This window comes from Charadrius vociferus, unplaced genomic scaffold (assembly GCF_000708025.1).
Source record: "Charadrius vociferus isolate BGI_N301 unplaced genomic scaffold, ASM70802v2 scaffold69, whole genome shotgun sequence".
NCBI lineage: Eukaryota > Metazoa > Chordata > Aves > Charadriiformes > Charadriidae > Charadrius > Charadrius vociferus.
Window position 1 is genome coordinate 61,915 of NW_009649937.1, and position 23,309 is coordinate 85,223.

Below are 23,309 nucleotides of genomic sequence, written 5' to 3' on the forward strand. Positions count from 1 at the left end.
CAGTTTCATCCACTACTGTTCCCTTGGATTTTAGAGAAGGCTGGGAACACATGAGAAAGACTAAGACTCAAATGACATACCTGCACAAGCACCACAGTGCAAATCCCAAGCCACAGTAAGGGTCAAGGCAGATGGCAATCTGACGTGAAGGGTACAGCTCACACTGTAGCTTTATAGAGCGACATAAGGCACTTGTAGCTGCATGTGACATCTGTAAGAGGAAAACAGGCACTCTCAGGGACCTTTTTAAAACGTGGGTATCACAGGAAATAACTGATAGAAACGTTTATTTTAGAAGACGTAGCAACATGTAGTGGTTTGTGTTTTTTTAAGCACCTTTAAAATTGGAAAGGGATGCGAGCCCAAAATTTCAGGTACTTTTCATGCCATTGGCAAATGACATCTGTCATGACATTGAATGATGACAAATGACACCTGACATCTCTATGATAAATTACAGAAGAAAACACTCATGAACTTTATGACAAACATGTGGCTCACATAGAGCCAGTAATACTGAATGCTTCCAGAATGCACATCAAGAAATTTTGAAGTCATTCAAATTTAAAAATAAGCTTTCTGAACACCAAGGTTGTTCACTTACATTTTTCTATTTCTTCTCTGGCAGGAGGAATGAATGCAGAATATGTCTATATATACAAAGTATAACAATCTCTATCTTGTTACTCTACCTTTACTCCTGCTAATATACCAGTAGTAGACACACTGAAGTCCAAGTATGCCAACATATCTGGAGATGTAGGTCTGAAAATAGTAGCCAGCTTCTTTTTAGGCATATCATCTATTTAAAATACATAAAAAGAGAAGAATACCATATTATTATTTTGGCAAAAGAGCACAGGACAAAAACGCATCTTTAGCAGACGCTTTCTAAATTTCTGGACAGCTACTTCAATGCAATGCACCCATTCTATTAGGCAGTTATGGTATAACAAAATAAATACGTCTTCAAACTAAGTTTTGGCTAGTGGGCAAACATTCTGTACCTGTATCCAAAATAGTGGGCCATGTTTTAATATCTACAGCTGTTGCAGCTTCCTTGGACTTCAGCAGTTTCATTATTGCTTGCGTTGTCAGTATACATGCAGACTTACTGACCTGTAAAAGACACAGCGTTAAAAACATTTATAAAACTAGTGAATGAATGCTCAAGTGATTTCATGTCCACCCAGATGAGATAACCAGGAAGCTGAACAGATGAAGAAAAACATTGGAAACAAAGCAAAATAAATTACAAAAGTAGAAAGAACTTTTAAAATGAGTTTCTGAAAAGGTATTTATTGACTCAGCTACAGCATACTGACTATTTTCTTTTCTTCATTTATTTTACATTGACTCTGGAAAAGCAATTTATCAGGCTCTATGAACCATCCTACACCCACCAAAAGCATTAGGAGAGGAATGTCTTTCTTACACATACCTCTACAATCATTTTGACAGTGGGCAGAGTGGTACCAAGATTCTGTGGATGAGGTGGGCGAACAGTGACAGGTATACAGCCAGCATATAAACAGCCATAGAAAGTTGCTATCAGCTCTACTCCTGTAAAGAATATTGGTAAAATTAAAGCCATAATTATCAGAACAAAAAGTCAAACTCTTTCACCAAAATAAAAATACACACTGATTTATTTTATTAAGATATAAGGATATATCACAAAGGTCTCTTCAAATCAACAGTCTGTTCTTGGCCATGCCCAATTCCGTAAGGTTAAAATATTTTGCATTTGAGAGTTGGCAAAAATTATTCAAACCTGCAAACTTTTAATATTTTCATGGACACATAGCATAAAATAACAAAAATAACAAAATAAGGTATTGTAGGTTATGAAAATGACAACTCAGATTCTTTTAAAAAGCCTATATTCGTTTTTCACAATTATCACTCTGAACTAGGCAGTCATCCTACTTTTATGAGGTAATACCTTTTTCCTGAGGTACGCTTGTAAATATATACTAGTAATGCAAGTCTGTGGTCCAGACTTCGCTTCTAGAGACAGCCATTCAGGAAAGCAAGGGTGTTCATACACTGACATCCCTCATCTAGCTTTCAATGGATACATATGCAGTTTTATTCCATTCTCCGAGGTTGAAAAATGAGAATCTTTCATGTGGTTTAAATCAAACTACTCTTGTATAACTGCCCAGACATCAGGAGCAGTTAAATGAAAAGTTTGGTAAATGTAGGTTGCCACTTGGAGAAGTGACTCAATAATAAAACGACCAAAAGGAAGTCTATTCCTTGAAATAGTAAGTCACCGCCATATACCACTATATTAAACGGATGTTTGAATGCTCTATCTTGGCAAGAGTTATTTATTTTCTTGTGATGTCTGACACTGATTTTTGCTGACTGTATTGCCTTACCTGGAGGATAAACCAGGGCCACGTGGTCACCAACGTTCAGTCGTCCTTTCTCCATCAGTGCAACTGCCACCCTCTCTGCTCTCTTGTGCAACTGTATGCAGGAGGCAGTGCTAGCTACAGCGCCCTGCACATAACAGAAGCAACATCATGTTGTGGAGAACAGTTTGAAACTGAATAAAATACATGCTGCAGATGAAATATTTCAATTGTCCTTATTTTAACAATATGGCAAACACTTCTAGAGATTCTGTCTTGGTGTTTTGGAAACCATGCTGCTGGTACTATGAACTTTTAAAATGCTAGAGAATTTTATATGTATTATTTTGAACATCAGACAGTGAAGCAGCTTCTATATGTATTTGATACCACAAAAAGGGTACCTTACAAATATTTGAAATTTCACAGTCCAAAGGAGAAAACACAGTAGTAATAGTAGTAACACAACTGTTTTAGCAACAAGTCAAGCACTGCATCAGCTTTACCCTACAATGCACAGCCAAACCTCTAGATGCTTTTGCAATCAGCAGTCTTAAAAGAGCAAAGGGAACTCTGATGATGTCTTTGGTACAGATATTCTTTTAAAGGGTCATAGAGGCAACCTGAACTGTGGTTGGTATGCACTGTCACTTCTGCTTTAATGCATCTACTGTCCATCTTGTAGAAAGTGTATTTCCCACAACTACGCATCTGGAAAGTCTTCACATAAAAGCAGCTGTTATCTTTGGATTGCTTAGGCAGTCGCAAAGTCATGGGGACTCCAAGAGGCTTAGTCCAGTTTTTGATGTGAAGACAGAAAACATCCTTCAAGAAAAACTGCTGGGACAACCACCTCAGAGAGAAACAGTCAGAAACTGAATCAAGCATCCCATTATACAGATAAGGATTATCACAACAAATGTTTGCTATACAAGTATTCAGTTTCAAGTTGCCACATGTAATCATCAACCCAAGTGCACAGCTGCCTGATCCAAGGCCCAGTTTGAGCAGGATGGCACTGGCATGCTGCTCAGTTTTACTAAGGAACCTTCTTAAAGCCTGGGAGCGGTCATGCAAAATAAGAACAGTAGATACAGTGTATTATTGATATAGGAACAGTAGCAGCTCCAAGACTTGGGAGAAGAATATTGACATGAGAAGGTGTAAAACTAATGGGTTTCTCATGGACAGCTCTGAACACATTAATGTTTAGCATTGTAGCTTATTAGTCCCCAGCTATTTAAGACGTGTTCACCAACAGATAATTTTTTTGTGCCTAAACTTTGTTTTCTTTTTGCAGTCTCCTTGTGAGAGGTAAAAGTTGCCTGAACAAAGTGACCCAGAAAGGGGCTTCTTCATGCTAGAAAACTTCCCTCAAAAGACTCTTTACTCTCATAGAAAAATAAACCAGTTCTGTGGCTTTTAACAATAACCATACTGAAGCAGTTTCTTCTGCTAAAGCAGAGTTTCATGAGAAAATTCAGAACTTTGAACCATGTCCTAAACCATTTTGCCTGTGTGAATGAGACCCACAACGGCAAATCCTTCACTTCCCAAGGACTGCTGCTGGACCTTCTGAAAGCATGTTCCCTATCTCACATGTCTGCAGTACAGCACAGCACAGGGATGACACAATTTGGCACTGGGCTGTTACTGTCACTGGAAGGGTAGTTACTGAGTACAGGCTCAAACAAAAATTCAGCAGCTTTGCCTCCTGGAAAGAAAGGAGGGGAATAAAAGAGCCAGAACAGCAGTAGAAGAAGCTAAACTATTCGAGATCTCTGAAATATGCACAGTAGTAGTGCTTCTCAAGCCCAGAGAGGCTGCAGTATGGAGGAACATACAAAAGTGCATGTTTTTCACACCCCTTTATGAAGTGTTGGATACACAGGGCATGTGCATGCTACAAAACTACTGACTTTCACATGCAGAGCAGAGCAGCTACGAGCAAAAATGATGTATTTGCTGAGAAACATGACCGTTGCTTTGTCATATGTCATAAGGGCTCAGACAGCCCTTGAATAAAATAAGTATATAGAATCTATACGTACATCGAGTCTGTACTCCAAAACTGAAGCTTTTACTTGTTCATGTTTGAGTGACTGTAAGTGCCATCCTTTCTGGGGACAGAGCCTAGCTGATGGCAATGCATCAGTGCCTCCTGAAAGGTGTGCAGTGGTCCTGGAAAATATGACCCCAAAACTGTCCCAAGGATTCTCTACTTAGTCTCTAGATCTTCTAATTAAAAAATCCTCCAGCTCTGACTTCCACTTACCCTTGTGCTCAGGGATGAAGACAGAATCTTCCACTAATAAGACAAAAGTAGTCTCCCAGCAGGAAATGTAATTACTGCAATGTTTTAAGCTAGGCAGAATGCATACTGATATTCCAGATGTGGAATAAAAGACATGGAATAAAATTCCAGATGTGGTAAAGTTATACTGCTTTCTAACTAGCAACTTTTGTCTGCTTCATCAAAATAACCCGAAGCATTTTAGGAAAAGATTTCTAGCTGGAATTTTCTTAGAATCCAATCAGTCTTTTACTGATTGTAATCTCCATGTACAACCTAAAGTGCAACTCACCTTGGAATTCAACAAAAGAAAGAGGGGATGGTCTGGAGTTGTCTGAGCTCGCCACTGAAGAACATCTGCTAAATACAGGAACTGAAACAGAAAAAAAGGAGACACTCAGATCCACTCGAAATGCACCATGCTTAGTTTCAGCAGAATACTGTAACTGGTCTTCTCTCATTTTTAATAAGTCAATTCAAATATTTAACAATACCAGGATATCAGTGTTACCTTTCTTGCCTGGTCATTATCCTCCAACTGCGTAACATCTCTCCCTGAGGCTTGTGCAATTCTCTTTCCAGCAACAAGGTTTCCTACTATCATTGAAGCAGGACCAACATCTGCATTTTGAAAAACAGTGCAAGATAAGGAAAAATAATGTAAGGAACATGTAATAATCTGTAATTCAGCCTGTAGATTACTCTAAATGCCATATGTAACATAGATCTGAAAAGATGAAAAGCTAAAACTTTCATATTGCATAGAAAAAGAGAGAAGAGGATAGCATGGTACACTAAAAATCAGTCCTTTATCAGCACGATACATTTAAAAAAAATGAGTCTATTACAGATCCAGCAAATTGAGGTCTGTCTGTACTTCAGTTTTTTTTACAAGAGTTACAGGATGTCTGAGGACCATCCTTTGCAAGATGGTCAGTACAGGAACAATTTATAATGTGCCAATTTCATGCTTCTGTAGCTACATGTTGTATGTCCTTGCTTTTACCTGGGACTCGAGGCAGATCATAATGCCCTCACTGAGCTCCAGGCTGCTCTGACAACATCACTAGCTCTGCAAAGTTACGCAGCTTAAAGCCATCCAATGTGCACAGCCCTGAGCTGTCACGTTGCTTCTGGATCATACACCACGCATACCCTCAGATACAGACACACAGAACTAAGGAACACATTCTGGTTTACTCACCTGGTTGTTTCTGTCGAGGCTTCGGCAGGTTAGTAACACAAGTATGAGGACACATCAAGACATTACAAGGGTGCAGAGCACCCTCTAAAAAGCGCTGCTTGGTTTCTGAAATATGAATTCCTCCAAGTGGAGCCTTTGGCAAAGTGTTGGCTGGCACCAAGGCAAGACAGTAGATGCCCACTTGGTGAATGCTATCAATTGCCTTTATAGAAAGAACAAAATATATTCCATGTTATCAACTGGGAAGTAGCTACAGCAAGAATTTGAATTCGAGTCATTTAATAATATTAATAAAAGTTTTACTTGCACACAATTTGCAAATAAAGGGTCCAATTCTGCACTCACTGAACTCATAGAAGTTGTGCCATGACTTCAATGGGAGCAGGAGCAGACCCAGGACTTTGCTTGTGCACTCTATCAAGGGGATGCCACCTGCACATCAGGGATTAGGAAAGTCTCTTAAAACTGGGCAAAAAGTGCAGAGATTTTAAAAAGCCAAAATTATACCACAGCAAATTTTGCACATATGGCACAATCACAAAAGCTCAGTAGAACATAAACCCACAAAAATAGAGAGGGAAACACCTTGCTGCCTAAAACATGGCTATTTTAGCTATGACACTTCTAAAAAGCGAAATAAAAATATTTCCTCCAATGAAAAACAGCCTTTCTATTACCAGGTATTCCCTCAAAAAAACCCAACCAAAGCTGAAATTAGACAGAAACCATTAGTGCACAACTGCCTTACTCTTAAGAGGCATCTTCCCTTAAGTCATTCTCTCTAGTCTTCCCTTCAGTTGTCCCTTCACCAGAGTCATCTTCCATAATTGCCCTCTCACTTTTTACTTCCTTAGAACTGACTGATTAACTCCGAAATCCTCAAATGCAAATCTATCAGAATTCCCCTCCCTCCTGGTCTCCCACAGAAACACAATGACGTAATCAAGGAAAAAGTTTTTAATGCTTACTGTTGGAGATCTAGAATAAGGATGTTAGTGACGTAAAAAGATTTCAGGGTGTGTTTTGACACTTGTCACTAAGTATACCCTTAAACATTTTCAGACTTAACTTCTCAGCCAGTATGAAATCAGAAGAGATGTGTAGGATTAAAACAAACAAAAACTATCATCCTTAGGCCTTTACAAATCCTAGTAGTATGAAGTTAAAAAACGTTCTTAAAGAAATCCTTACTTTTTACAAAATTTGGTTAACTATCAAACCCTGAAATACATTCAGAAGTCAACTTATTACAACTCTCTGTAGTTACACTGCTAGGTTTTTCTTATAGAGAAAAAGATGCTTTAAGATTCTCATTTCATACATCAGCCTTATTCATCTGGAAAGAGAGAAAGGACAGACTGACTACCTGTAGAACCCTGCTCATCCACTGAAAACTATCCTCCTCTGATGCATCAGGGCGCTGCTCTGCCACAAGCACTATTCGATCATCATGCAAAACGGTCACAGAAAACACTGCTATCCTAAAACGCAAAGGACAGAAGAATGATAGGATGCAACGTATGATGAACATAGCATGGTTTATTCTAATGTAACAACTGCAACCTTCAATGGTACTGTTTCAACACACAAGCATTATTCATGCCAGATCATCACAAAATCACAGACAAATTTAAAACAAATGTAGGTTTATTATTGAAATTTATTTCTGTAAGGGGTCAAATGAATTTGCAGTCACCAATGTAGCATGTGTTTAGCACAGGCAGGTTCCATACGTGCAGGGGCTGTGCAAACGTTGCCTATAAAACTCCATCATGCACGCTAAAACTGTTGCGCCTACCTATGATGTCCCTCCTGAAAGGCAACTATGCCAAATTACTGACCAGCCTGTCTATCAATGCTCGCACTAAAAAATACTTACTCCCCCTCGTGAATTAAATTAATTTTCGGCTTAGATCTTCTAGGACAAAATATTAATAATGCCTCAACCAGGTATATGCCATTATTTTTATATGTGAATTGCACAAGTGATGCAAAAATGAGGTAAGCTTGACTTTCACAGAATCATAGAATGGTATGGGTTGGAAGGGCCGTTTAAAGAACATGTAGTCCACCCCCCGTACAATAAGCAGGGACATCTTCAACTAGATCAGGTTGCTCAGAGCCCTGTCCAGCCTGACCTTGAATGCTTCCAGGGATGGGGCATCTACAACCTCTCTGGGCAACCCGTTCCAGTGTTTTCATAAAAAATTTCTTCCTTGTATCTAGTCTGAATCTACCTTCTTTTAATTTAAAATGTTTTTCCCTTGTCCAGTCTCAACAGGCCCTACTAAAAAGTCTTTATTCCATCTTTCCTGTAAGCCCCCTTTAAGTACTGGAAGGCCACAATAAGGTCTCCCCAGAGCATTCTCTTCTCCAGGCTGAACAACCCCAACTCTCTCACAGCCTGTCTTCATAGGACAGGTACTCCATCCCTCTGATCATCTTTGTGGCCCTTCTCTGGACTTGCTCCAACAGGTCCATGTCTTCCTGTGCTCAGGGCTCCAGAGCTGGACACAGTACACCAGGTGGGGTCTCATGAGAGTTGAGTAGAGGGGCAGAATCACTTCCCTCGACCTGCTAGCCATGCATGCTTATTTTGATGCAGCCCAGGATACGGTTGGCCTTCTGGGCTGTGAGTGCACATTGCTGGCCTGGCTCATGTCCAGTTTTTCATCCACCAAGTCCTTCTCCTCAGGGCTGCTCCCTTCACCCCCCAGCCTGTATTGATACCAGGTGTTGTCCCAACCCAGCTGCAGGACCTTGCACTCGACCTTGTTGAACCTCATAAGGTTCACACAAGCCCACTTCTCGAGCTTGTCCAAGTACCTCTGGATGGCATCCCATCCCTCAGGCATGTCAACCACACCACTCAGCTTGGTATCATCTGCAAACTTGTGGAGGGTGCACTCAATCCTACTGTCTATGTCACTGAAGATATTAAAGATACTAAACAGCACTGGTGCCAATATGGACACCTGAGGGACACCACTTGTCATCAATTGCCATCTAAACATTGAGCTGTTGACCACTGAAGAGCAGTAAGGTTGGTGATAAAACACACACTATTTTTGAAGTTCCTTCAGCAGCCTCAACACTCCTAGTTTGTTCTTTAGAACATGCTGCAAAGTCCTTCCCTAGACCACTTTGCATGAAAGGCTCAGGTGGACAAAGGGGAGTTGTGTTTTACATTTGGCATACAAGATTCATTTTACTGTCTTAAGAGAAGCTTTGAAAGAAGTTTTAAACAGACACTTAAGGAGCTATGTTTATACTATACAAAAGTAATTTTAAATCTATTATGCATGAAGCATGGCGTCAATATTTGTCTTCCAAGTTAGCAGGGACAGCCAAATTCTTATCTGGCATATCACAACTTAGTGCCACCTTTCCTATGAAAAACATATGTAAAAATTCACATGCAGAGCTCTTGTATGCTGTGTTACTTGTTGATTGTTTGCAGGTGAAAAAAAGGAGCAACAAAGTCCAACCAGCAGTGGTGAAGTTTTTAATATACTCACCTCCCCCGATAGACAAACTTCATGGGTTCAACTGCCAATGCGGTGGCTACGACATCATCCGCATTGTGCCTGCGGCCACTAACTGTCATTAGGCCATCCAATTTTCCTACCACAAACACCAAATAGTCCTGAAAAGAAGACAGGATTACAAATAGAGGGGCAAAACCTCCAGACTCCCAGTGATACATGCCTGACTAAAGCAAACAATACTCTTAAGATCTGTGTGAGTTCACCACCCTGAAAGAATTCTGCCGAATTCAGGGGCATCACTTAGTGTTGGGAGTCAGGACAAAGCAGGGCCCCAGAGGGCTCATTCACACTTACAGGACCCACAAAGCCAAGCAATCCTGTTCTCGTAAAGGGCTGGTCTGAAACAGGTATGCCAGTTGCCGTCACTGGAATGGCCTGAAAGAACACATAAGTTCTCAGACACTCACAGTACTGATAAGAAAAATGAAGATAATATGCCTCTGTTTCATTGCAGGTCTATGCTTAGTTGAAAAATTACCTGATGACAACAGTTACTATCATGTCAACTATGAACATTTTTTTGAATAATGAAGAACACATTGATTCTTAACTCTGTGGTAGCCTTCTTTCTTATCTTTTTCTCAGCTACTTAGCCTTCACAACAAGATTTCACACTGCTTTTTAAATCAGGATTTATAGTATGCACTCATACAGCACTTAATCAGAAAGCCTTTCTGCTGCTACTATTAACATCCCTGATGAGATACGTACCCAGGCATATCACCTCAATTGCAACAAATGCTACGCTATCAGAACTTGGAGAAAATTAAGTTTGCTGCAATTACGGGACTGCCTACAACAGAGAACCAGAGCAAAAGCATTAAGCTCATCAACAAGTTCCTCTCATCTACTCAGGTGGTTTCCTTGCCTTTCCACCACCCCCCAACTCTTCCATTACATCAGGTTTCTCGCTGGCTGTCTCACTAGCTAAGGACGCTACTGAAAGCTAAGCTGTTTAAAGCGTTGAGGCTTTGCAAGCTGACAGAGCTTTTTTTGAAAGAGAAGACTATGCTCATCATTTTTTTCATATCTCTGGTAGAAATCCATAATTCAGCTGAGTCTTCAAACTGCCGCCCACTGTAATGCTACTCTGTGTGTGACTCCCAAAGGACTTTCACTCCTTCCTTGCCAGAAAAGGGAAAACATGAAATTGGGATAACTCTGCAAGGAAAAATCTGGGCAGAAAGATCACTTTTGCTTTACTTTGACAAGCTTCAAGGTTTATGGCTGTTATGCCATCTTCCTTACTCTTCTACCATATATCTAGGAACATAATTTCATATATCCAGCAGGAAACTGTTTAGTGTTCTAAGCATTACAGCAAATCAACACTGAAGTTCATTTTGAAAAGCACATACTGTTTGCAATACATAAAGGAAACTTTTCTAAATAATTTATTATATTCTAACAAATGCATTTTGATTGTATGAAGAAGCTCAGAAATACCAGACTAACTTCTAACTCTTTGTCTCAAGCTGTGCACCCATAAACTTGAAATGTCTTCAGATAACTTTACATTAGACTGCTGTGTTAATCCAAACTAAGATGAATTTAATGCTAACATAGGCACAACACTGGATTGCAGACTATACAGGCAGCTGATTGACTGCTGATGGTACTTTGTATTTTTGGTTATAAGGGACAGAATTTTGAGTTCTGATTGAGAATGAAGCGAAGTTTAAGGAACAAAGAAGTTTATTTGCAAGAAGAAATAACAGAAATGTGACAATGAAACTTTACATTACAAAGAGATACAAACCTCAAACACACTCTTGGTGATTCCGAGGAGGCCGAAATATGCCATCCCAGTTGCTTCTGAATTCACACATATTTCTCCAACCTCATCAGCTTTGCACAGATAGGGAATCCCATCCACCTTCACAACACACACATTTGCTAAAAGGAAAGGAAGAACACAAAATCACAGCATTGGTATGCTTCAGCAGCTGTCACGAAGTTGCTTTGCCACTGACAGGCAGATAAAGATTTTAATACCCATTATCTATCAGCTACAGCAAAAGCAGCATGCAAGAGAGCTCTCTTCTTGATAGCCTGTGTCATGTGTTCTCAAGATTAAAGATGCAAGTTCACAAATGCTAAGTTTTTTTTTCTTACAGTGCTTCACAGCCTACACATCAGCTGCAACAGAATCCAAAACTGTAGCAATTGCTTTTCAACATCAAGGCAGATGGTTTGATCAAGTACAAGCATATAAGAGAGTAAAGATGAAAAACAAGAAGATACCCATTACAGACGTACTGTTTCTTTTATTTATTGCACACCTTGGTATTCATAGTATCACCTCTTAAGTTATGTGAGAAACACATTAGAAAAGGAGAGAAAACTAGGCTATTTTATTCTCTCACTTGCAGGTTAATGATTTTTCTTCCTTTTGACCCATCTTCATTTAAAGCAGGCCATTCTGCAACTATTATTTGGAGACCACAGACAACTCATCTGACAGACTTACTGAACTTACTCCTGTGACTAAATGTTATCTCTTCTCTATCTTCAGTTTAATGACCTTCAACTCATTAAAAGGCCTGCATTTCATAAAGGTCCTGTGGCTATTATCCTTACTGATTTTCTTCTGAAATCTCAGAAGTCTTCCTACACTGAGATTTTCTTATTTTTAAATCAAGGATACACATGCTTGTAAAACAAATATTACACTGACTCACTGGTGATATTATACTGCTGAAGTCATTGTTTTCTCAGAGGTTTCTTTGGCTAAGTAGAGCCCTTGCTTAAGTGGTCTGGATTTCACTTTCTGAGTCCCAAAGGGAAAGAAAAAAGGATATGGAGGGAGAAGGCATGATAAAGCAAGGAAGTTTAGCTTAGCACTTAAGACTTGAGACTAACAAAGAAATCAAAATGACTATCTGGGTCAATACAAAATAAACAAGGCCTTTGAAAAAATAACATGGACTATGCCATAAATTAATGTTCTGCCCTTTCCCATTGCATCTGCTTCCAACTCAGATTATCAGAGTACCTTGTGGTCACATCTGCTATATGAAAGAAAACAAAACAACCACAAGACCCCAGAGATATGAGATTTATTTAGTTGGTTTATTTCTATCAGGATCTTTTGAATGTGTTGGCCATGGAACATAGGTCAGATGGCAAGCCCAGATAAGGCTTACAACAGCAATTATGAAGGAATGCATTATTGTTTTCTAATTTAGCCAATCTTTAGTGATATACAGATAGCCTTTACTTTTTACCACTGTTCAACTAGCATGAAGAGAAATCATCAATTGAAAGTGGCACATTTCCTTTAACGCTAATACATGATAAAGCCAGCTCTGCTGCAAGCATGGACCAAGAACTCTGCTGACAGAACAGGTTCATAGGTACATTTTCTAATCTCAGAGAAGTCTTCAGTTCTTACATCAACAGGACAGAAAATAATTCATGCTACCAATAGACCAACCTCTAAATTATTTTGGTTTCATAAAAATTATCTATCAGAACAACTAGCATTTATTAATAAAGTGTTTGGAATCACACATTGATAACCTTTGGTGACCAAATAAGGAGACATGACTCAAACACTGGTTCAGGTCCAAGTCCAAATTAGAACAACAGTTTCAGTTGCTGAAAATTATGTGCATGAACTGGAAGGTTAGAATTAGATCATACAGTATGAACGATTAGTTAGTTGTGCAAAAAATGCATTCTGCAATTTAGGAGGAGAAACTGGAAAAAAAAAGGCCTTCTTTCATCCTAGTGACAAATTGAAACAGAATAAATAGTTTATTACCACAGGAAATAACTTGTGTTAATCTCAGAACTCTGTATTGCAACATTTCAGCAATGATGGAGAGGGAAGTGTTAATAACTGGAGAGAGTGCAACTATGCTACAGTCCTCAAGTCATTCACAAACATGGAAAAAACAACAGATTGGTCCCCAAATGATGCTCCATCCATGAAGCCCAAGGACAATACTATCACCCTGATCAAGTAAAAAAAAAAACAAAACCCAAAAAACCAAACAAAAAACTTACCAGTAACCAATGTATGATACAGGTAGACTACACGTAAATTCTAACAGCAGGAACAAAGTTTTCCTTTTGCAGTATCTGTAGAGCCTGTACTCTTGCTTCTCCTTCTTTTCCTGCTTCATGTGTGACATACAAGAGAGTGCATCTACCACCATTTCAGTCTCTCTTAACAGCATTGCATCTGAAAAAGAATTAGAGAGAAGGGAAAAGCAGATGGGACAGGAATGTACATGTGGACTACACATCACAAAGAACACTGATTACTGGTAAGAAAGTTTTCTTTCTTCAAATGAGTCCACATGTACATTCTTATAGATGGTGACTCTCAGCAGTTAGCCCTGCCATGGGATTTCTGGCAGAGGATGAGAATCCTACTGTGCGAACAAATGACTGCACTGATGCCCTACCAAAGACTGGATTCAGCTTTGGATGTTTCAAGACCAGCACAGCATGAATGCAAGAAGAATGTCAGGGGCTTGCACAGCAGAAGGTTACTATCAAAGGTGCCTGATGAGTGTTAGAAAGTGCTCCTTTGTTCCACTTCTGCAGTTTCACAGTGGATCCGTATGCAACTGATATCCATTTGGGTTGTCACTATGTGCCAACAGGGGAATTCCAGGATCTTCTTGCAGCAAACAAATCTTCCTGGCCTGGGTCCATGAGAATAAAAACAAGAGGGCCCTCCTTGCACTACAGTCTTTACTTGTAACTTCTGATCTAGAAGCATGAAGCCTTATGAAAAATTCTAAAAGGCTTGGATAAAATGCCTCTACCACCATTGTGGAACAAATTTGCACCATTTCCAGAGAAACATAGTCTTTGAAGAAAACAGCATATGGGGATGTCCAATGCAAGGACCTGAATCCTTCCCTGTTCTTCTGGGAAGGGCAACAGGCATAAAGCAAGTCAACTTCTTAGATAAGGATGAGCAAGAATCTAAACTCTAAAGGTGGTCACATAAGCACCTAGAGCACAGCATTTAAACTGGAAAAAAACATCTCATCATGAGTGTACACATTGCCAGAGATCTCCAAGAGAAGTTTTGCAGTGGCAGGCTGTTGTGCCATCATGTGATAGACTGAAGCCAAGTGGAACTACAATAAATTCTAAGGACTGAGTGGGAATGAGGTACTGCTATCTCACTTCACAATCTGAAAGCTTCACAAAGTTGTTCTGTAACAACTCCTTTCACAAATCAGGCACTGAGATAAAGGAACCAGATTCCTCTGCAGCAAAGATGTGTCATGATAACTATCAGAACCTGGGCAAATGTTTGCTGAGACATGGGCAGAGGAAACAATAACATCCAAGACATCAGTAGACTGGAGGCAAAGTAAGCATCCTGCCATTTGAGAAATCTGAACTGTTCTCCTTGAATTTCTGGGAAAGATACTGACTACAGTCAGAATCCAAAAGTTTAAACTGTATATGCATAAGTTCATCTTGCAGAAGCCTAAGATCTGGCCCCAACCCAAAGTTTTCTGTTTAAGTATAAGAATGTAGTTGCTGCAGCATTCTTTCTACGAACCAGGCTTTGTACAATTCAAAGCTATAGGGATATAGATTTTCTGGATTAGAGAGGGTTACTCTCTTGTCAAAGAAAGAACGCGAGAAGGATCCCTGTAAAAGAATGGAAACGTTTAGTTGAGAAGTAGCAGACAGGCAAACTTGATTCTTGAGCTTCCATATCTAGGTGCAAACATAAGGTACAATAAGCTTCCAAGATGACAGATGACACAGCAATCACATCCCAGTTGATGGGAAAGCTGGAGGCACAAAACAGGCAGAAGAAGAGAGGTTTGGTACTCTCCCTACCATCTTTACCAGTCCAATTTGAAAAAATGAACTAAAGATTGTTATGAGCAATGTCAGTCCCAGACAGAAACCATGCAAAACAGGCCAAGGTGCTCAACAGGTGAGGCAAAACAGCATCCCTCCAGGAGCTGCCAAGAAGATTCCACAGGAATGCATTTAAGTTCTCTCTTAAGAATTCCCATGGTATCTTTAATGGGAAGATTTCTTTGTGGATGCTTGCACTTCCCTGGTGGCTCTTGTGATTGGCATTCAGAGTAGATAATGAAAGTGAGCAGCCAAGGCTGAAGAGAATGTGGCATCAAGAAGGGCCTACAGGTTAAAGAGCGGTGACATAAGACATGATTCTGGTGCTGAGGAGTCTGCTGAATAATATCCACTGAGCAGATGGGCTCAGTGGCTCAGAACTAATAGCAAGATCTCACAAAAGGAAGACAAAAGTGGACACTTCATCCATGACCTTTTAACCAGCTGGTTTCCAAATAAAGTAAGCGAGGGACCTTCAAGGGTAATGAGATCAAAACCATTTGACTTCACTGAACAAGTCTCAGCATGACTACTAGTTCTTGGCTAGGAGACTACTTTCAGAGCACGTTTGACCCAACAAAATTCAGGAATGCGAGCTCTTATATCATAAAATGCTTGAAAGACTAGGGCACGTGGTCACTTCCAAGACATTAAACATATTCAATGGGGATCAGAAGATGGAACAAAGCCTTCAGGGATGGCATCCGACTCAAATTAGGCCTGTGGTGAAAGCACAGCAATCTAAGGAAATAAAAAACCCCCAGAACCAGACAAATAGCAAGACTCATCAGTCAGCAGAGGAATTCAAGAAGACAACTAACAGGAAAGGAAATGGTGGTACGTCCTCTCCTATATGCCAAACACCAAGTAAGAATGGACAGAGCACATCCTCCATGAATACTACACAGGAAAAAGCATAAATCTTACAAGGTAAGGCACACTGTTAGAATGTACATGCAGCTCATTTGAAAAAAAAGTCATTAATTTCCTTAAGTCATTAATTTCTTTTCATTTGGTACACATCTATAAATAACTGCTAGCCTTTTTACTTTCTTCCTACTCTGAAAGATTTTAACAAGTTGGGGTTTTTTTGAGAGACAGTCACAGGGAACAAAGTCATTGGATTACCCTCTAGAAAGAACTCTATTGCATATGTTCTGACTTAAGGAACATGCAGAGAAATTTCTGCTAAAATATACCTTCACACATGGAATTTTTATCATTTGGTCAAATTGAAGCTAATCTGCCCCAGACACTGATAGCCCAATGCTGATCAGAGTTTTAAAAGAGTTAATGAATTAAGTTGCCCAACTTCTGTGAAAGTCCTGGTAGTGTTGTCAATTGTCTGTCAATGGCATTCTAAACCAGAAGGGTCCATTAGATTTACCAGACAATGCTCTAGAGCATTTGACAAAGGAGAACGAGTTTTGTCAAAGATCCAATTAAGCATTTCACAAGAACAGGGACATGTTTTTCATTAGTGACTTACTTAGAAGAGGAAGGTGAGATTACTTACCTGCAAACACGCAGGTAATTCTTCCAACATCATAAAGCAGACTTGAACCTGCCACTGAGCAAATGCACTACAGAAGATTGTTGCTTTGTGCCTTAGTGTAGTCAAGCACACTGCCCAGAGAGCAAGTCTACAGCAAAACCAGGAGGATCTCCATGTGATAAATTGATCCAAAGAAAGATTTTAATTGATCCTGCATCAAATACCTCTTTTTTGAGCTCTCAAAAACTGGACCAACATCAAGTTCAATCTCAGATGATTCACCAAAGGATCTGTGACTACCTGAAGAGCATGCAAACTTGTTCCCTCCATGTTCCTATGACTAACTCATAGTGGAGGATTGGGAGCATGGCTAAATTTCAATGGGGTTTCAAGGGGACATCAGTAGTCTGAACAGCCAAATTAAACAGCAGTAGTAGTCCGTGCCATCTGTATTCTACTCTGAAGTGGAAAAATGACCATTCTGTTGAGATGCAGAAGCCGGTTGCAGGTAACCATCATCTGGGTCTTTGCAGATAAGTTTAACAGTCTGAATTTGAACATTCAGATGAAGCAATTCAGAAGCCATTAAGTCACATTAGGTCACTGTCCTCTTTTTTTTTTTTCCCCTGCACATGACGCTTGAGCATGCTTTCACACTGAGGCCATACAATAATGCATAGTCATTATCCTCAATGGCTGTATTGACATTGGCCTGCATTTACAACCTTACTTCTTAGAGTGTTAAGTTGAAGCAGAAGTTATTTCGTTGTAAATTACCTGGCCCACCTATCTTGACTCAGATCCGTGATGCTATAGTACGCTCAAGGATCATAAGCAGAAAAGAGATGGTGATATAATGGTAACTGTCAGAGCAAAGAGGTCACAAGGATTTTTCACAGATCCAACCAGGTACCACCTGCCTGAGGGTGCCTGGCAGACTGAACTCTAACAGGATCTGCAGAATGCATACAGTTCTATGAACATATCTAGGAACATACTAAAACCCTCCTGCTGACCACAAAGCCCTTGTGCAGAAGACTTCGAATATTGTGCCTATCTACCTAGAAGGTCAGAATAGAGACGTTCAATTTTGTACAGTTAGAATGAGCAGGTCGGACATGAATCCCCACAGGAAGGGCTCCTTTCCCTTTCTTTTGGTATGAAGCACAGAGCTTCTACTCAGTCTTTTATTGGTAGGAAGAGGAAGCTCTGAATGTGAATTTAATTTCAGTAAGAATAACTGAACGACAAACCATGTTGTTTGCAAAGTGCTTCTGGAAATAATGAAGAAAATGAAACAAGATCAGTGCCACTTGCTACACCATCGCTGAAATTTTTATCAGCAGACTGGAAAGATGTCTGCCTCCCGTTACTCATAATGAGGACCTTGATGTACAGAGAAGAGGTGGTTGCTGAAATAGCACAAGATGGCTCTCCCCTTCATCTTTACCTTGAGTAAATGCTCTACAGAGAGGCAGGCTTTGGAACCACAGCTCAGCAAGTCATGAGATTCGTAATGGGACCAAGAATAGCAAAGCCACAGGTGCCAAGGGTATGATCAGAACGAATCGGGTTCTGTGGTCACTACACAGTAAACCTGAAGGGGTAAATAGAATTCCAAAAAAATCTGTCTCTCATCCTCTCCAAGCACACCCAGGCTAAGTCAGGACAGGGCCTGAAGCTAGTATTACCCTCAGACAGATCTCCCGGGAGCGTTACACTACCAACCTAAATGTTGCAATCTTCACTTCTGGAGTAGAGGGCACTAAGGGGTCTTTCAGAACACAGATCCCAACCATTTTTCAGTCTTACGTCTGGTTTGGCACCCTAATTTTATTAATCTTCTTCAGAGTGCTCTCCTCTACAAATACATGACTTGGCAGCCTAGCCTCAAAAGAAAACAACAGGGAAGAGACAAAGTCTCCTTGCTACAATCCACTTAATAGGCTGAGGAACAATGCCAATATCTACCTACTTTAAAAAGAACAGTGTTGCAAACAGATGTCATTAAGAAACTGAGGTTAATCCAGGATGGGGCAGTTTGGTGGGATATCCAGAGTCTGGGACTCTCAGAATAGCTGAAGTTGGAAGGGACCTCCAGAGATCATCTGGTCCAACCCCTCAGCTCAAGCAGGGCCACCTAGAGCCAGCTGCCCAGGACTACATCCAGGCAGCTTTTCAATATCTCCAAGGATGGAGACTCTACAACCTCTCTGGGCAACCTGTGCCAGTGCTCAGTCACCCTCACAGTGGAAAAAGCTTCTGTTTGGAGGGAAGCTCATGTGTTTCCATTTGTGTCCATTCACTCTTGTGCTGTCATGGGACACCACTGAAAACAGCCGGACTCAGTCTTCTCTGTAACATCCCATCTGATATTTGTACATGTTGATGTACAAACATCAACAAAGCCTTCTGTTTTCCAGGCTGAACAGCACCAGCTCTCTCAGCTTCTCCTTATATGCCGAGATGCTCTTAGTCATCCTAGTGACCCTTCAGCAGCTCCATCTCTCTCTGGTACTGGGGAGAAATAGACAGAAATAGACACAGTACTGCAGGTTGTGGCATCACCAGTGCTGAGTAGAGGGGAAGAATTGCCTCCCTTGACCAGCTGACAACAGTCCTCCTAATGCAGCCTTCTTTGCTGCATCACGTACAACATGGTGGCGACCATGAATCCCAGGGCCCTTTCTGCAAAGCTGCTCTCCTGACGGTTGGCTCTCAGCATGTCCTGATGCAGGAGGGAGTACTTAGCGTTTCTCCTTCTTGAACTTCACAAGGTTCCTGACAGATCGTTCCCTCAGCCTGCCAGGGTCCCTCTGGATGACAGCACAACCCACTGGTGTATCAGCTGTTCCTCCAGCTTTGTGTCATCAGCAAACTTGCTGAGCATACCCTCTGCCCCATCATCCAGATCATTAACAAAGATGCTGAACTGGAATTGGAGCTAGTATTGAGCCCTGGGCTATACAGCTAATTACTGGCCTCCACCTAGACTTTGTGCCACCAGTCACCACTCTCTGGGCCTGGTTGTTCAGCCAGTTTTCAGTCCACCTCCCCATGTGCTCATCCAGCCCATGCTTCATCAGCTTTTCTGTGAGGATCTAACAGAAGACAGTGTCCAAAACATGACCCAAGTCAACGTAGATAATATCCACTGCTCTCCCCTCATCTACCAAGCCAGTCACTTCATTGTAGAAGGCAATCAGGTTGGTCAAGCATGACTTCTGACTTCTGTCAGCATGAATCCATGCTGACTACTCCCAATGACTTTCTTGTCCTCCATGTGCCTGAAAAAATTGTTTCCAGAATTAGCTGTTCCATCACGTTCCCAAGGTCTGAGGTGAGACTGACTAGCCTGTAGTTCCCTGGATTCTCCTTCTTGCCCTTCTTGAAGACAGGAGTGACATTTGCTTTCCTTGAGTCCTCAGGCACTTCTCCCAGTCACCACAGTAATTGAAAGATTGTTAAGAGTGGCTTCACAATGACATCAAACAGCTCCCTCAGCACTCATGGGTGAATCCCATCAGGGCCCATGAACTTATGCATGTTTTGTTTGTTAAAGTATTCCTTCACTTCATCTCTTCTACAGAGGATATGTCTTTTTTGTTCCAGACTTTCCCCCCAAGTCTCCAAGGCCTGGGATTTCTGAAAGTCAGTCTGGATGGTGAAGACTGACATGAAGGCGGCAAAAAGTATCTCAGCCTTTTCCATTTCCTCTGTTGCTGGATCCTCCACCTCATTCAGCAGTCGGCTCACACTTTCCCTGGTCTTCCTTTTGTCACCTATGTATTTACAGAAGTCCTTTTTGTTGCCTTTAACACCCCTCCCCTGATTCAGTTCCAGCAGGGCTTTGGCTTTCCATCCATGCATGCTCAGACAGTGTCTCTGTATTCCTTCCAGGTTACTTGCCCCTGCTTCCACCTTCTTTATACTTCCTTATTACATATGATTTGTGACAGGAGCTCCTAGTTTATCCATGCAGGACTCCTGGCATTTTTGCCCAAATTCCAGCTCTTCGGGATGTACTGCTCTTGATCTTGGAGGAGGTGATCCTTGAACATTAACCAGCTTTCTTGGGCCCCTCTTCCCTCTGGGGCCTTATCCCATGGGACTCTACCAGGCAGATACCTGAAGAGGTCCAAGTCTGCTCTCCTGAAGTGCAGTGCTGTGATCTTGTTTTTGTCCTGCTCTGTTCTCTCAGGATCCTGAACTCTACTATCTCACAGTCACTGTAGCCTTCAGCCTTCACATCCCAAATGACTGCCTCCTCATCTGTGAGCATGAGGGTCAAAGATCCTCTCCTCATTTGCTTCCCTATCACTTGGGTTAGGAATTTGTCATTGATACTCTCTAGGAACCTCCTGGATTGCTTATGCCCTGTCATGTCGTCCCTCCAGCACACACCAAGGTGGCTGAAGTCCCCCATGAGGGCCACGGCCTACAAACATGAGGCTGCTTCTAGCTGTCTGCAGGCCTCATGCACTTGTTCATCCTGGTCAGGCAGTCTGCAGCAAACACTCACTACAGTGTCACCCATACTGCTCTGCTCTTAATCTATAAACTCTCAGTTGGCCCCTCATCCATCCTCAGGTGAGCTCCATGCATTCCAACTGTTCTCTCACATAAAGGTCAGCTCCTCCTCTTGTCCTTCCTAAAGAGACTGTATCCCACCATGTCTCTACAATCTCAGGCATGTGAATTTTTCCACAGGAGGGCAACACAGCTGGTGAAAGGGCTGGAAGGCATGTCCTATAAGAAGCAGCTAAGGACTTTGGGTTTGTCTAGTTTGGAGAAAAGGAGGCTGAGGGGCGACTTCATTGCTCTCTACAGCTTCCTGAGGAGGGGATGTGGAAAGGGAGGTGCTGAGCTCTTCTCCCTGGGATCCAGTGATAGGACGCATGGGAATGGTTCAAAGCTGCACCAGGACAGATTTAGATTGGATATTAGGAAACATTTCTTTACCAAGAGGGAGGTCAAACACTAGAACAGGGTTCCTAGAGAGATGGTCGATGCCCCATGCCTGTAAAGTGTTTAAAAGGCATTTGGCCAACGCCCTTAACATGCTTTAACTTTTGGTCAGCCCTGAAGAGGTCAAGCAGTTGGACTAGATTAGTTGTAGGTTTCTTCCAACTGAAATATTCTATTTTATTCTAACATGTGGACTATCACTTGTGGATGAAAGATGGTATTTCTTACTATGCGTTATGTTTTGTTCTGCTGTATTTGTTATTACATACCTCTATGTCAGTCAGCAATAATGATAACAAGTAAATAACAACCCAACTCTGCAGACCAGCCAAAAGCATCTGCCCATACCAAAACCTACTGCCATTCAAATTTATTGTGGATTAATCTCTCCTTAAAACATTGAATAATCTAGTAGAGACAGTACTTAATCATCGTATGTTTAGGTAATGCATCAAAATGTAAGTCATACTACCATCTTGAAGGTATTTATCATTTGACATTTTTATTTATTTCATGAGCACAAGTCATCATATGTGGAGTATGCTTAAGCCTACATGAAATGCTTTCCTACCTCCAGGCATAATCTGACCAACATCCTGTACAGTTAACACTGACAACTTCTCTTCTGTATCCACTCTTATCACACCAAAACTCAGACAATTCATAGATAACACTGCTTTTCCTGGAGGAGGCCCACCCAATTCTGGAGGTCTGAAAAACAAAGTCAAATCAGATATGAATCAACAGACCAATAGCAATATGCTCATCAAAAACATTGTGCAAGTCTCTCAGGCTTGTTATGGTAAAGAGAAAGAATGGTTTCTCATTTTAAACAAACAAGAGTTCAAGACTGGTAATATATTTTAACTAGATGAAAAAAGAGCTAGAATAAAACATCACATAGCTTCCTCTGGAAGAGGATTAAGATCTATTATGGGCAAAGAAGTGTCAAGAGTAAGCATTCAAAGTCTAAATTTTCTAAACACCAGAAAAATTAGGAAGTGTTTGGAGGGCTTGACACTTCTTACTCTGAGCAGAATTGATTGAGGACCAACAACTCCATTTTGTGTAACTGTTCAACTTTCAGGATGGAACAGAACAAAAGATTCCAGGTGCTGTTTTAAAAAAAAAAAAAACCAAAACAGTTCTTTAAGTGCATTTTTTTTTAATTGGGAAATGTCAATTCTCCCACCAGAGAGTACTCTCCAAAACCTGAAACCTTTTTGTTCCAAGTTTTCTTGAAATTTAGTTTCTGAACAAGCACATTTTGATCAAAACCACTGTCAAAACATTCCAGCATATTCCATCCATATGTCTACTCATAATCAAAGTCTTTCCTTTTTGCAGAGCATCTCTTGCTACCTCCAGAAATTCAATGGTATTTTTCAGGCCACTTACAAGTGTTTTTTTCCTTTCTTTAGCCCTCTGTTTACAAGACATGGTATATAAGCAATTACTTGAAGATTCAGCATCTTTTCCCTCCCAAGTCTTGATTTTGGGGGCATTTTATAAAGGTCCTCCAGCAACATTAGTGAGGAAAAGACCTCACTTTCCCAAGCAGTAAAGAAACCTCTTTTGATTGACTACTTTT

At 40.9% G+C, this 23,309-nt stretch overlaps 1 protein-coding gene across 1 annotated transcript in view; it reads right to left on the minus strand.

The window, feature by feature from the left end:
• The window catches only part of DIP2A (DIP2 disco-interacting protein 2 homolog A (Drosophila)), a 152,560-nt gene that overhangs the window by 16,678 nt on the left and 112,573 nt on the right, over positions 1-23,309 (minus strand). The window contains exons 18-30 of the mRNA XM_009891397.1: positions 22,290-22,429; positions 11,168-11,304; positions 9,703-9,783; positions 9,379-9,506; positions 7,227-7,341; positions 5,861-6,062; positions 5,168-5,277; positions 4,949-5,029; positions 2,388-2,511; positions 1,442-1,563; positions 1,008-1,119; positions 693-802; positions 81-211 (exon numbers count right to left, since the gene is read on the minus strand). Of these exons, the coding sequence (XP_009889699.1) occupies positions 81-211; positions 693-802; positions 1,008-1,119; positions 1,442-1,563; positions 2,388-2,511; positions 4,949-5,029; positions 5,168-5,277; positions 5,861-6,062; positions 7,227-7,341; positions 9,379-9,506; positions 9,703-9,783; positions 11,168-11,304; positions 22,290-22,429 (1,593 nt within the window). The remainder of the gene's footprint in view (positions 1-80; positions 212-692; positions 803-1,007; positions 1,120-1,441; positions 1,564-2,387; positions 2,512-4,948; positions 5,030-5,167; positions 5,278-5,860; positions 6,063-7,226; positions 7,342-9,378; positions 9,507-9,702; positions 9,784-11,167; positions 11,305-22,289; positions 22,430-23,309) is intronic.